Here is a 13,112-nt window from a genome sequence, read left to right as displayed (position 1 = left end):
ATGTTTGACTATGTAGGAAACACATTCTCACTCTGACCTTGTCACATATCGATGTTTGGTCATGGACCGTCACCTTCCACGTCCAGATACGATATGAAAGTTCAAGTTCTGCCTGTTACATGCATTGTCTTCTTTCAAAATACACTTCCGTTTTCACAGGATATTTACCATTTACATACAGTCTCTTTCAAAATAAATGCACTACATCAGTACAACAACACAAATCGATGTATTTTGGTTGGGTAGTTGGGTTTAGGCAACAAAAACACATGGTTAGGTTCAGGAAAAAAGAACAGGTTTGGCTTTTTAATCTACTATCTAATAATCTACCTACACGGACTTTCGCCGCCTTAACTTTCATTCTTGTTCCACCACGTTTCTCCCTAACGCTGCCAAGCACTGTTAAACTATAACAGCGACCAGCCGTGTATCATGCCGATGTTAAAGGACAGCTTTTTTCATCAGTGTCTGACGCCAGAAGTCACTGCCCAAGCGCCGGATTTCGACAGCTTCGGAGCGAGACCGGGTCGATGTCCTGGCTGTAAATGACAACAAAAAATAAACAGTTTCACAAGTGTTAGCGCGGTGTCATGGTGATTCGGTCTATAGTAACAAAATCTCCTGCCAGATGTACTTGAAATGGGCCGGATTTAACTGGTACACAGTACCAGTCGGCACTTCTACATTTCACTCATTGATTTACTGTGACTGTTTTTGTACACCGGCACTTCTCACAAGCTGCTGGTACTCTTTTTATTTCTTTGTCCTCTCCATATCAGGTTCTCTTGGCGATTTATAATGGCCCTAAATAAAGTGCACTCCCCAGGGAGCACTGGGGGAACTGTGTATGCTACCAAGGGGGCACTATGTGAGGGACGCTCACCTGTGTCCATTCAAGCCTGCCTGCTTTTCTCTGTCGTAACATTACATTACAATAATGTTTGGCTGGCTTAAAAAGGGCAATGCAAAGAGAACACTAACAGAGTGAGAAGATGGCACAACAGAGCTTTGAAAGTCAAATCCTACGTTACTGAATGCAGGCTGGGAGCAGCAAGCTAACGTCGGTAGCCAGCAGCGACATTAGCATCGGCAAAACTACCTGCAGCGACAACCAATGCTACCGATGAGAAGACTGGTTCTTTTAAGTAACCTTGCTCGTGACGTTCACCTTCCACTAGCGAACCGACTCATGAAACACTTCTTTTGGTTCGTGATGACTAAACTGAACTTCATGAGTAAAATTAGTGGCGTATTCCTTTAAAGGTGCAGTTTTTTTCCTTTAAAATCTAGTGGAATAAAGTCTCACAAAGTACAAATATATTACAGTATATATATCGTGCCTTCAGCAGCCTGTGTCTTTAAATAAGATGAGAATCGCTCTCAAAATGTTTTCGATTCTCCTTTTTTGCGTGCATAAGTAAAGCTCAACCATAAAGACTGTGTGGATGAAAAGGCTTGTCTTTGTGTATATTGTTCATGGGAACTTGTTTCCCTTCTGGTTTGATGATTACTCATGTTTTTACACCCACCACTTTGTAACTGGTCCAGCACAAGCGTGCACTGTCATTCACTGTGGCATCGAGGTGTTTCAACAATCATGTGCATGCCCAAACAATACTCTGTCCAAGGATTACTCACTGTTTTCTTTGGAGAGTCAGTGTGTTTTTCTATTTTGTCCATATATCCATGACTCCATATACCCGCGCTCTGTGATGTCAGCCCTTTCTCTCCATGTTTCTAGGTTGTTCACAGTCGATCTTGATGGCTCATCAAGTTGTCACAGCCTTCCAGCTTTTACAGCATTCCTTTCTTTATGTCCCGAGCGTTTTCATCAGCGCACACTGACTGCGCTGTAAAATAAGCCCATGAGCAGACCAAAAGCTTTGAGGTGCACTCAAGGCCAGGTATGTTGTGTTGATACTGGAGGAGTCCCGCCTTCCCTCGGAGCGTGATGCCACTTTGGGCTTGGCCTTCCTTTTGGAGGAACAGTCGGAGGTTGCGGTCTTTGAAAGTCTGCCTTGGGTTTTGTACGTGTGAAAACAAAGGGACTTGTGCTCCACGTGAGAAAGCTGTGTGGGAGAGACAAAGAGACGCAGAAAGCAGAAGAAAGTTCGGTTACCCCGGTCTTGGTTTCATGTTTAACAGAGGAGTGATCATGAATGGCGAGAGGAGGAGGAGGAGGAGGAAAGGATGGTAACTGAGTGACTACTAACCCAACAGACATGATAGATGACTTTAATAACCTCTGGCTGCTTTTTTAGTGTCCTCCAGGATTTGTTGTTATTAAGATCTAGGTCTTATTATGATGACCACCTCTTTCATCGACTCCCACATCATGCTGGGTGTCAGTCCACACAGTCAAAATAAACACAAAGCCAAAAGCCCCCCTGTACTTGTGCTGATGTGGCACTTGTTGATGGTGCCAGCATGTCTCAGTCCTGACCAAGGAAAACGTGGCTTCACAACAGTCAGCAGCGAGACGAAAACAAAACATCGTGCTCGGTGATCACCTGTTGAATCAGTTGGAATCTGCACCTCAAAGCCCCGCGGCCGCTGATGTAACATCATCAGGGTAAATTGCAAAAGCATGCGTAGGTAAATGGCGTTTGATAGTTTTAATAAGCATTTACGAAAAGGACGGAGGAAAAGGAAGTTCGTGTGGGATACATGTAGGACCACGGGAGCCATAAGAACTCATCACTGCTGAACAACAAAATGAGAACATTTTATTGTGCCTCCATTTCTCTTGAAAATACAATCACAAACACTCAGTCCTTTAGTGTGTCTAAGTAGCTTCAAGCTTTATCACAAGCATAGATTTGGTGAGGGCCCATGTTTTATTAATTTGCAGATGAGCTCAGCTATTGATGGCGTTGGCCGCCCATGGGTTCAATTAGGATAATACAGGGAGAGGGGCAGATTATGGGCGGCTATTTAAGTGAGGGTATATCTCTTCCTGACAGTTATAGTCCAAATGCAACAAATTGCACCTTGGTGGCTGTGAGCGGCGCCATATCAGTCCTCTGGTGATGAAACATGCCTGTGTGGCAGGTCAGCCGTGTGGAGATGACACCAGGCTGTGTGAGCCATGTAGCCTGTCCTCTCTGTGCTAACAGCACAGGCCTGAGTGCAGCATATTCCCATTCAGTTAATAGGGGCCATTTAGAAAACAGCGGTCTGGATGGCGGTGCGCTGAGTGCATGCTCTACCCGGCCAATCCTAAACAGTCCCACTTAGCACGACTCTCTCTAAACTATTGCACTTCTTCCCTCCGGGTTGAAAGCCTGTGAGTGTTGACAGCCGAACAGGGCAAAACTGAACCACGTAAACATCACGTTTTACAAATACGAGACAGGGTGTGTGAATATTCTCATGAGCAACCATAAAAGGAGGGACGGTTGTGGCCTGTATGTGGGACAAGAAACTGCTCACAGCCTTTCTTTCTGTGTTCTGGGGTGAACATTTATTATGATTGATTGAGGCCTTGACTGTAACTTCGCTGTGCAATGAAAACAGTCTACTGTACATTGTCTCAGGAGCGCATTGTGTGAAATTGAATAGGGAGGCCATAAAGTGGAACCGGAGACACTGACCCAAGTGTGCCGAGCCTGTCGGCTGTCTTACTTTCCTGGTCAGTCCGTTCAAAGCTTTAAAACTGCAGACAGCTCTATAGAGAGTGGCTGAGCTGTTTGCTTTCCTTTTCTTAGGGAAATGACGACTGGTTCTCAGCTGCATCGAGGCCGTGTGTTTAGGCTACAGCCAGTGAGATAACCCAGTCCTCCTCTCCACACCCTGACAGCAAGAGTTGGGGAAAGAGTGAGCACTAACAGCAGCAGCATGGGCCGGCTCATAGAGGATAAGGGAGAAGATCCTCCTCTGTTTTTGTTTTCACTCAAGAGCAGGTCGTTTCTGTCTGAGTGCTGTGCCTTCATAGCCATACATTTTGTATTTTAACAGCCTCTGTCCTGAGTCAACTACCGGGTCAAGTGCCAAACATGGAAAGTAATACTGTGCTTTCACAGAAAACACACAACATGATGGCAAATCCAGAGTTTTTAACAATAATACTGTTTCAAATCCAGGACTTGTTTTATCTGTCAACATGGCTGTCAAATTAATGCTAAAGGCCGATTGCAGGATGACAAAGGACTTGCATAAATACGTGGTTGGATTATAACTCAACGGGCCCCTGGGCACAGATATGCAGAAGGCCAAACCACCTCAACCAAATAGGAGCAAGACATAACAGACGTTGTGGTGGTTTACTGTCTCTCTTTTTTGAGTGTGGTCATTTTGTGTCTTTATTGGTCATTGTGTGTCTCTTTGCTATCATTTTATGTCACTGTGTGGTTAATTTGTGTTCCACTGTAACAACTTTGTGTCTCTTTGAGGTCATTTTGTGTCATTTTTGGTCATTGTGTGTCTTCCTGTAGATGTTTTTTGTCTCTTTGGGGTCATTTTGTGTCTATTTTGGTAACTGTGTCTCTCCCTGTAGAAGTTTTGTGCCTCTTTGTGGTCATTTTTTGTCTCCTTGTGGTTGTTGTGAGTCTCTTTGTGGAGGTTTTGTGTTTCTTTGAGGTTATTTTGTGCCCTCTGTGGTTGTTGTGTGTCTCCCTGAAGTCATTTTTTGTCTTTTTTGGTCATTGTTTGTCTCCCTGCAGTCATTTTGTGTCTCTTTGTGGTCATTTTGAGTCTTTTTTGGTTGTTGTGTGTCTCCCTGCAGTGGTCTTATGTGTCTTTGAGGTCATTTTGTGTCATTTTTGGTTGTTGTGTGTCTCCCTATAGTCGATTTGTGTAATTTTTTGGTCATTTTGTGTCTTTTTTTGGTCGTTGTGTATCTTCCTGTAGATGTTTTTTGTCTCTTTGGGGTCATTTTGTGTCTATTTTGGTAACTGTGTGTCTCCCTGCAGTCATTTTGTCTCTCTTTGGGGTCATTTTGTGTCTCTTTGTGGTCATTTTGTGTTTCTTTGGGGTTATTTTGTGCCCTCTGTGGTTGTTGTGTTTCTCCCTGAAGTCATTTTGTGTCCTTTTTTGGTCATTGTTTGTCTCCATGCAGTCATTTTGTGTCTCTTTGTGGTCATTTTGTGTCTCCTTGTGGTTATTTTGTGTTCCTTTGTAATCATTTTGTGTCTCTGTGAGGTCATTTTGTGTCTTTTTCGGTTGTTGTGTGTCTCTCTGTAGATGTTTTGTGACTCTGTGAGGCCTTTTTGTCTCTTTTTGGTCATTGTGTGTCTCCCTGTAGTCATTTTGTGTCTCTGTGGTCATTTTGTGTCTCTGTGGGGTCATTTTGGCCCTTTTTATGGTAAATTTGTGTCTCTTGGCAGTTCCTCTGCATCTCTTTATGGTCTTTTTGAGTCTCGTCCTGGTCACCACGTGTAAAATTGAGTGACATTTTGCAGATGAAGGCTGAGGGAGGGGGGGGCTCCTGACACTTTGGGCCCCTGCGCCTGTGCCTAGTGCCCGTTCAGTAATCCGTCCATGCATAAATGCAGTAAACATCCCAATAACACCTGGATATCTATCCATCTTAATTCCTGACCTGTGAAGTACTTCATCATCCTGACCCACTAACCCTTCCCTCTCCTTGTTCGCCTGCCACGGCTTTCCCTATTCCCTGCTCCAGCCAGGCTGGGGCAATAGGGCACCGCTAATGTGCTTGGTGGGTCATTAATTCTTCGGACGGCCATGGGGGCAGCAGAGCAGGCGAGCTTTGTTGTTTGATGTTGGCCGAAATGGTGGTGGGGAGGCAAAGCAGATGTTTGTGTTGGCTGGCGAGGGAAAGCTGTATACTTGATGCCAACCCAATCACCATCTCATGCTAAGCAGCAGCTGCCCAAATACATTTCAGCCAAAGTCTGGCAAAGAGACACAAGGGTGACCAGGTCAGCTTCAGCTCACTTTTGCTTTCTTTGCTCATGTTCTTTTAGCTTTGACATAATTCATATTTTGAATATACCAAAGCCACTTACTTGAAGGACTGTCCCCTGACCAGTTTGTCTTCCAAAACAATCTTGTATGGATTACAAAAGTCTTGAAGCTAAAGGTGAACCAGACACTGATAAATCTAAAACATACAGTAGTTTGTCTGCTTGTCTGTATTTGTTGTGTGTAGCTAATGTTCACCGTGCTTTTGCCTTTGAGGAGAGATGTGGATCTTCGCAGAGAGGACATAAAGAAAAGGAACCAAAGACTAACCCAGATTTTTTCGCTGGCCATGGTAAAAATATAACAATGTATGCGCATACATAGACCCCAGAACAAGGACAGTTCATTTAACTCTCTCCTGCCTCTCCACACAACTGATATGAGCCATTCATCACCGCCCACCTTCATATCTGTGTGCTGCCCGGAAAGGACAGTGTGTGTATGTGTGTGTGTATGTGTGTGTGTGTGTGTCTGTGTGTGTGAAAACAGATTAAAGATAAATATCTTCTACGTAGCCCACACGTTTTGACCCTGTTGTAGAATTCCCCCAGCTTTTATGAGATGCAGGAATACAGTTTGTGTCCAGCTAACACTCAGAGTGTGCTGCCCTCTACTGCTCTTTTCATGAACATCTGGACTCAGAACATCTGCTGGTGGGCAAACACACTATCAAAGATTTATACTTCATAAATGTGTGCTTTTTACTCTTTGTTCTGTATAAATAAAAATCTGTGACTTATTTTGTGTGTCTATGTAAACGGTGGCAGAATATGCATCCACCATCCATCCAGAATTTAAATGTTTCACAGTCCAAATTTTAAATAAACTCACTTTGCTATGTCTTATCCAGTATGCCATGAAGTGTTCCTCTTGTTAATGGTAAAATAGCAAAAAGCTAATTTATCTGCACTGTGATGTCCTTATGGAACAAGCGGCTGCTGCACTTTAAAGGTCAATGTGGATGATTTAGGGGGATATATTCACAGAAATGGGATACAAGTATATCACCATTACATTGAGCAGGTTCTCATCTACGGAGATCGACATGTTGCACCGCCATGTTTCTACAGTAGCCCCCAGCTGACACATCAAAAACTGGTTCTAGATAGGACCATTTGTGTTTTAGCATCGGCCACTGTAGTGAGAAGTTGGAAAAACAGGGTTTTTTTAAAACATGAAATCGCTTTATTCAGTGTTTTTACTGGTTTAAATCACCTGGGGTCTCATTTATAAAACAGTGCGTAGGATCCATATTAAAATCATACCTACAGACAAAAGCCAACTTTCCATCTCCAAAATGTTCATAAGCATGGGTCAAAGTTTCTCTCATCAAGTCTGTTTTTATACATTACAACTTTCGTGTGGGACATGGCGTATACGCCTCTTTCAGGCCTTGTTTTGTGCATACGCAATGTTTATAAATGAGAACCCTGGTCTGTTTCTTTAGGAGAGGAGGAGACCTCTGCGGATTACTTGACTCTTGTAAAGGAGTCAAGTTATCAGAAGAGATAGGTGAGCACACATGAGCTGGTGCTGGGAGAGTTGCCCGTGTGTGACGCGCCAAGCAGCATGTGAGAAACACTGATATGTAATGTGAGACTTTGTTGTGTTACAAGTTTGAGTCATTGTGCTTTTAAATTCTTAAAAATCATATATGTTCCTTGTCGTAAACACTGATCTCTTACCAGAGCGTTACTTAATGTCAACAGGACACTATGAAGGCTTCATTGAATTTCCATTTTGGAGTAAATCATTTCTTTAATATTGATGTTTTTCCTCAAACAGTAATTTGGATTATCACCGGGAAAATATTTATCCAAGCTGCTGCTAATTGCATCCTCGCCAACTAATTACACAGCACATGCCCGGCTCTAACATGATGTTTGCTTCAATATACAACAGGCCGATCAAAAAAGGCATACTTCAGATGATGCCAAGATGAAAGGTTCACGTACAGCTCACTAATTGTCCCTCTCTGTATGTTGCTGCGCTGCATGGTTCAAGATAACGAGAAGGCATGCACCTGAGAAAGGAAAAGAGCTACATTGTTACCGAGCAGGGAGATTGCTAATCCTGAATTATCATTGGCTCGTTCTTCATCTCTAACTTAGTAGAGGTGGAACAAGGGAATCAAAAAAAAAGGCGAGTAATGAGGACCCACAGTGGCCCCGGCAAGGTAACCGTGGTTACGTGTGGTGCATTAATGTATGTAATCTGTTACTGTGTCTGTGACAAGACAAGGACATGTAGTGTGCTAATTAAAGAAACCTTTCGCTGCTCCTCGCTCAGACACAGGTCATATCTCATTAATGATGGTCTCAATGCATGGGGAGTCATTCATTACTGGCCATTTGGAGGAAAAGGGGAGGATGTGGGGACAGAGGGAATTCCTGCCCTCACATACAGGACATAGCATGCAAAGCAAATAGGTATTTTCTCACAGAGTAGTAACCGAGATGCTCCCAGCATCACCATGTTACAGATTTTAATTATTTAACGGGTCCAAATGCAGCTTCATAAAAAAAAGTAAATAATGCCTTTATTCAAAAACATTAATTTTTATTTCTGAAATGGAGTATTTACAAGAAAAAAAAAGTCAATGGCAGGCTAATGTCATGTACATTACTAAATACAAAAAATATATCATTAAAAAAAAAAAATAAACCACATCTTCAAAATGCTTTAATTCCTGACACACCAGTCTGAGAAAAACAAAAAAAAAATTAAATAGCTGAGCTTACTCCTGGGATGAGGCTTCAGCGATGAAACCAATCCCGCTCTAAGTAACAGGAGAGACGCACAGCCTTATGGTCAGTGTTTGTACCTGGATGTTCAGTGCACAGGGACACGCATACAGCAACCTTGAAATGGTAGTGCACAGGCAGAGAGGCTCGTCTGCATTTAAAACAGCATTTTAGTGGCTCCAGTAATATTGCAAACAAAAGCCTAGGGAATGTCTTTTTGTTCCTAAAGAGTGAACTGCAACCTCCAGACAGAAAGAACTACATTTTCCTACATGCTCAAATGCCACATCAAACAGCGCTCCATACAATCAAAACAAGATTGAGAAAGCCTAAAGGAGTACGGAAGGTTGTAGGGTTCATGGGTGTAGTCATCATTTTGCTTTTGTGGTCACGAGAGAACGCTGGTGATGTGATCACTATATTTTTCTATGATCACAAGAAATAGAACAAAAACAACCCTAACTGCTCTACTTATCTCCTAATGTCATAATAATCGAAATATTCTAAATGTTTCTCTCATGATCTCGACACCAGAGGCTTTGTCATCATGACCAATGTTGCTATGAGTCAATTTGTATTCTGATGATTATTAGAAAAGCCACGCCAGATGTTGTAATTATCTATAATCAATACAGATAAGGCAATCTCTACTTGACGTTGCTTTGCACGATCATTTTGCTGCTGTTACATAACTGCTGACAACCACAGGTGCACCCTCACTCTCTATCATAGTGACATTACACAGACTCTTCCTTTGGTTGTAGTTGCATTAGTTTACAATAAATGTGTTAGATTCTGAAGTCAAATGTGAGCAGTGACATTTGATTACAGATAATTATCCCCATGTCACATCTACAGCGTTATTATTCAGTGATCATGAGAAGACAGGACGAGTTATGTTGAGATCATAAACTTAGGTGATAATGAAAATGAAACACAGCTGGGAAGCAGCACCTGTGAACACCACTGCCAAGGCTGCACAATGTTTTACTAATCAGCTATGTTTTAAGGATCTTAATCTGCATTAGGAACATTAAACATACTGTATGCAATTGTTATATACAGGATAAATGTGCCACTTTAGTTTTTTTAAGTGCAGTAGTTGATGGAAAATGTGGAAAAGTCCTAAAAATTCCACATCTTGCAGTGTTATGAAATAATTTTAAAATTGTAAACCACGCTCAAACCAGATCACTTATTCCTGACTCTTCACTGAGTTTAACTAAAATCTAAGTACTCTATAAACTAACAAAACAAGGACAGAAAACATAACCTCGTCGGCTAAGTTGCCACCCATGGCTTCTACAGGTCCCTGTAAAGGAGTCCCTGTCTGAATATGAAAGCAAATGAGCAGTCCAAGACAAGTGCAAATCTTCCCTGAGACTGGTCCATGTACTCACACAGACATCAGATTCAGCATTAATCAACCCAAGTACCCTACTAGCAGACTAAACGAGTCACACTGACCGGCCTAAAAATTGTGTTTGGTGCCATTCCTGCAGCTGCAGTAGCACTGTTTTCATACATTAAGGACAAAACACGGGGATTCGTCGTCGTCATCACTCAGTCACAATAAGGCTCCGAGAGCAGCATGTAAACCAGACTGGTCAGAAATCAAGTGGATCACAAAAAATGTTTACGTTGATCACACGGTTATTATTGCTAACATGATTATCACTTTTGATTTATTTGAATGATGGACCCCCTCCAGATACCTGACCAGGAGCTGGTCTCCATCCACAGATATGTAGAGCTGCGAGATATCACAGTAACTGGAGATGGGTGGGAAGAGCTGAGTGAAGTGAATCAGCGTGTGGTGCTCTGGCACGCCTCAGGGACTCAGTCCTCTGGTGGCTGACAGAGGGGGACATTAGGTCGTCATGTGTCTCTGAGCTGACATCGGCTCTGCAGGCTCTGGAAGTGGGCCTGCTTCAGGATGCGGTTGATCTGCAGGTAGGACGCCAGGCTCGTAGGGCCGGCCAGTTCTGAGGAGTCACCGGAGCTGAGGGGACTGCAGGGGCCCACGACGCACTGGCTGCCACAGCTCCCGGCTGCATGCTCTGGACTGCTGATGCTGCTGCTGCTCTCGCTGTTGGATGACTGAAAAGCAGATGTCAACATTAACCGTGCGCCAGCTAGATATGATCATCAACATCAAGGCTTGTTTTGTCTAGATAAATTCAAAGCCTTACAACTGACACGCTTTGGGGGCATACATGCAAAAACTAGACCTCAAAAAGACCTCATTAGCCACGATGTTTCTAACCGAGCATGGGTGCTTTCATGCCTAACCTGTTTAATGCAGCTCAAACAAACTCTGGTGCGTTTGCGTATCTTGTTCAGTCAGTTCATGCTAGTGTGAAAGCTGTCAAACTGTACCAAAACGGCTTGGAAAGGAGGTCTCAGTCTGCTTCGAATCCAACTTGTGGTGTGAGAGCAGAGAAGACCAACCACAACATTTTGAAATGGTAGATAGTAATTCTTAGTTTGAATACAAAATGTTAACTATTAAATGAATCTGTTGTGAGTGGGACCTGAACTAGCATCCTGCTAGTCAGTGCCATTCAACCAGGAGGCTCCCTTTCTATATGCTGGTCAGACAGAGCAGAGGACTGACGGGAGAAGGAGAGGAGGAGTGTGCCTAACGGTGAATAAAGACTGGTGTGTCGATGGGAATGTGAGGTGCTCCTGGTGCAGCTGTGGATAACTACTATAACTTTTCACCATGCAGAGACGACTGCTTTGTTCAGGAAGAGCACTTCACTTCACTGGAGTTGTATCATGCGTTATTCCCATGAAACAGATGATTCCCCGAAGTGTGAGGATTTTACCTGGTACGTTGAGTCTTTACCCAATCAGACAGTGGAGCATAGTTAAAACAGTGGGGTAATATTCAGGTACAAGATGCTTTTTTGAATCTTATTTCTCCCTGTTTGTCACTCTACGATACCTCAGATCCACCCATTATCCATCCACACATAATTACCCATTAGTTTATAAGCTAGCTGTGAGCACCAACTAATAAGGCAACGATTAGTCTTCTTTATAGTTTAAAAACTTAATTACAGGTGGTTTCTAAATTTGTATGATTGCATTTCCCTTGACATGTGTTAGTACCTCAGAGTCCCAGGCATCCCGGCCTGGCTCAGGAGAGAGCGGATGAGCTCTGCTCTGCCTTTTGGCTTGAGGCACGAGGTGGCCACTCTCCTCATCACCACCGCTGCGGTGTCGTTTCCTGTTGGGGTACAAACATAGACAGACATTTAACACAGGTGCATAGTAACTGCCATCACACACCCATATATGTCGTTGCTGTAACCTATGCACGACCAACTGCTACATGTGTCGATGTTTTTATATAAATGGCTGCTGCAAGTGGTGAATACAGGCCACAGCAAGTTACTCCAACAGTTGTTTCGAGCTACATCTCTTCAGTTAGCGTTACATAATGTATTGTAGGCTCCTCTTACCTGTTTTCAGTCAACATATGATGACACTAAATCAATCTCGACGAGTTTCCTTGTTTGTTCACACCAGACTGGGGGGCCCGACCGGTTGACGTTATCGATTCCGTTAGCTTGTTTCCTGTCAGTCGATGGCCTATCACATGAGTTAGCAAAATAGTGTTCCCTGGCTAGCTAACTATGTTGAATACTGATGTGATACTACTACCCATTTGGCAACACTAGAGAATAATCTAATCTAATTAACAACGCCGACACTGAGTGTAACTGGCTATAAAATTACATAAAGACCGGGTGTAAAAAAAATAAATAAAAAAAGCCAGTCACAAATGCTAGGTTACAAGCTAACGTCACCGCTAGCTAACCTTCGTAGATAATACTCTCTCTCTTAGCCGACTCTAGCACATATTACAAAAAAAATATCCTGCCCTTTTATATAAAACTCTAACGAGCTTAGTGCCAGAGCTCGAGTAAAATTACACCTGTTTTAGTTCAACCTAGCTAACGTGCGTTTTAACGGTTACAGCTAAACCCACAACCGACCGCGGCAGTTGTGTTTACATGGCACTGCGCCTGCGCGAAGACGAGTAATGGCGCTTTTAAGTGCTGTCGGAAAAAATAGTTTCATATGCTAGTTAGAGAATCAAAGTAGAGTTTTCTGTGGTACCAAATATGTAAGTGTTGCGATCGCGATCATCTTAATAACAATGATGGTGAATGAAGTGATGAACAGCATTGCTTTTTTTTCTAGGTTACACGCAGCCTATGTGTGCAGTTAAGACGATTTCGATGAGAAAAAAGGGGGTTACGAGCAGCACCTAAAGGCAGCACATTATGACACAGGCGCAGTTTGCAGCGCAGTACAAGAAAGCTGCCAATTAACTTGATTGATTCATTGAAGTTGGTGAAGTATTGTGAGTTTATTAATTTTATTAACGTGTGTCTGCTCTAAGACTGTAATTGGTCTTAATCAGATCGA

General features: G+C 43.0%; 1 protein-coding gene across 1 annotated transcript; it reads right to left on the bottom strand.

Moving 5' to 3' along the window:
• Positions 1-8,473: 8,473 nt before the first annotated feature.
• Positions 8,474-12,701, bottom strand: LOC126405794 (uncharacterized). Its single transcript, XM_050069728.1, has 3 exons — positions 12,140-12,701; positions 11,787-11,904; positions 8,474-10,769 (listed from the first exon to the last, which is right to left on the bottom strand). The coding sequence occupies exons 1-3, from the start codon at positions 12,154-12,156 to the stop codon at positions 10,548-10,550; spliced, it is 357 nt and encodes a 118-aa protein (XP_049925685.1). The 5' UTR covers positions 12,157-12,701; the 3' UTR covers positions 8,474-10,547.
• Between the last annotated feature and the right edge of the window lie 411 nt (positions 12,702-13,112).

Source organism: Epinephelus moara, chromosome 18 (assembly GCF_006386435.1).
Source record: "Epinephelus moara isolate mb chromosome 18, YSFRI_EMoa_1.0, whole genome shotgun sequence".
NCBI lineage: Eukaryota > Metazoa > Chordata > Actinopteri > Perciformes > Serranidae > Epinephelus > Epinephelus moara.
Note: the sequence above shows the minus strand (reverse complement) of the source record. Positions and strands in the feature narration are given on the sequence as shown.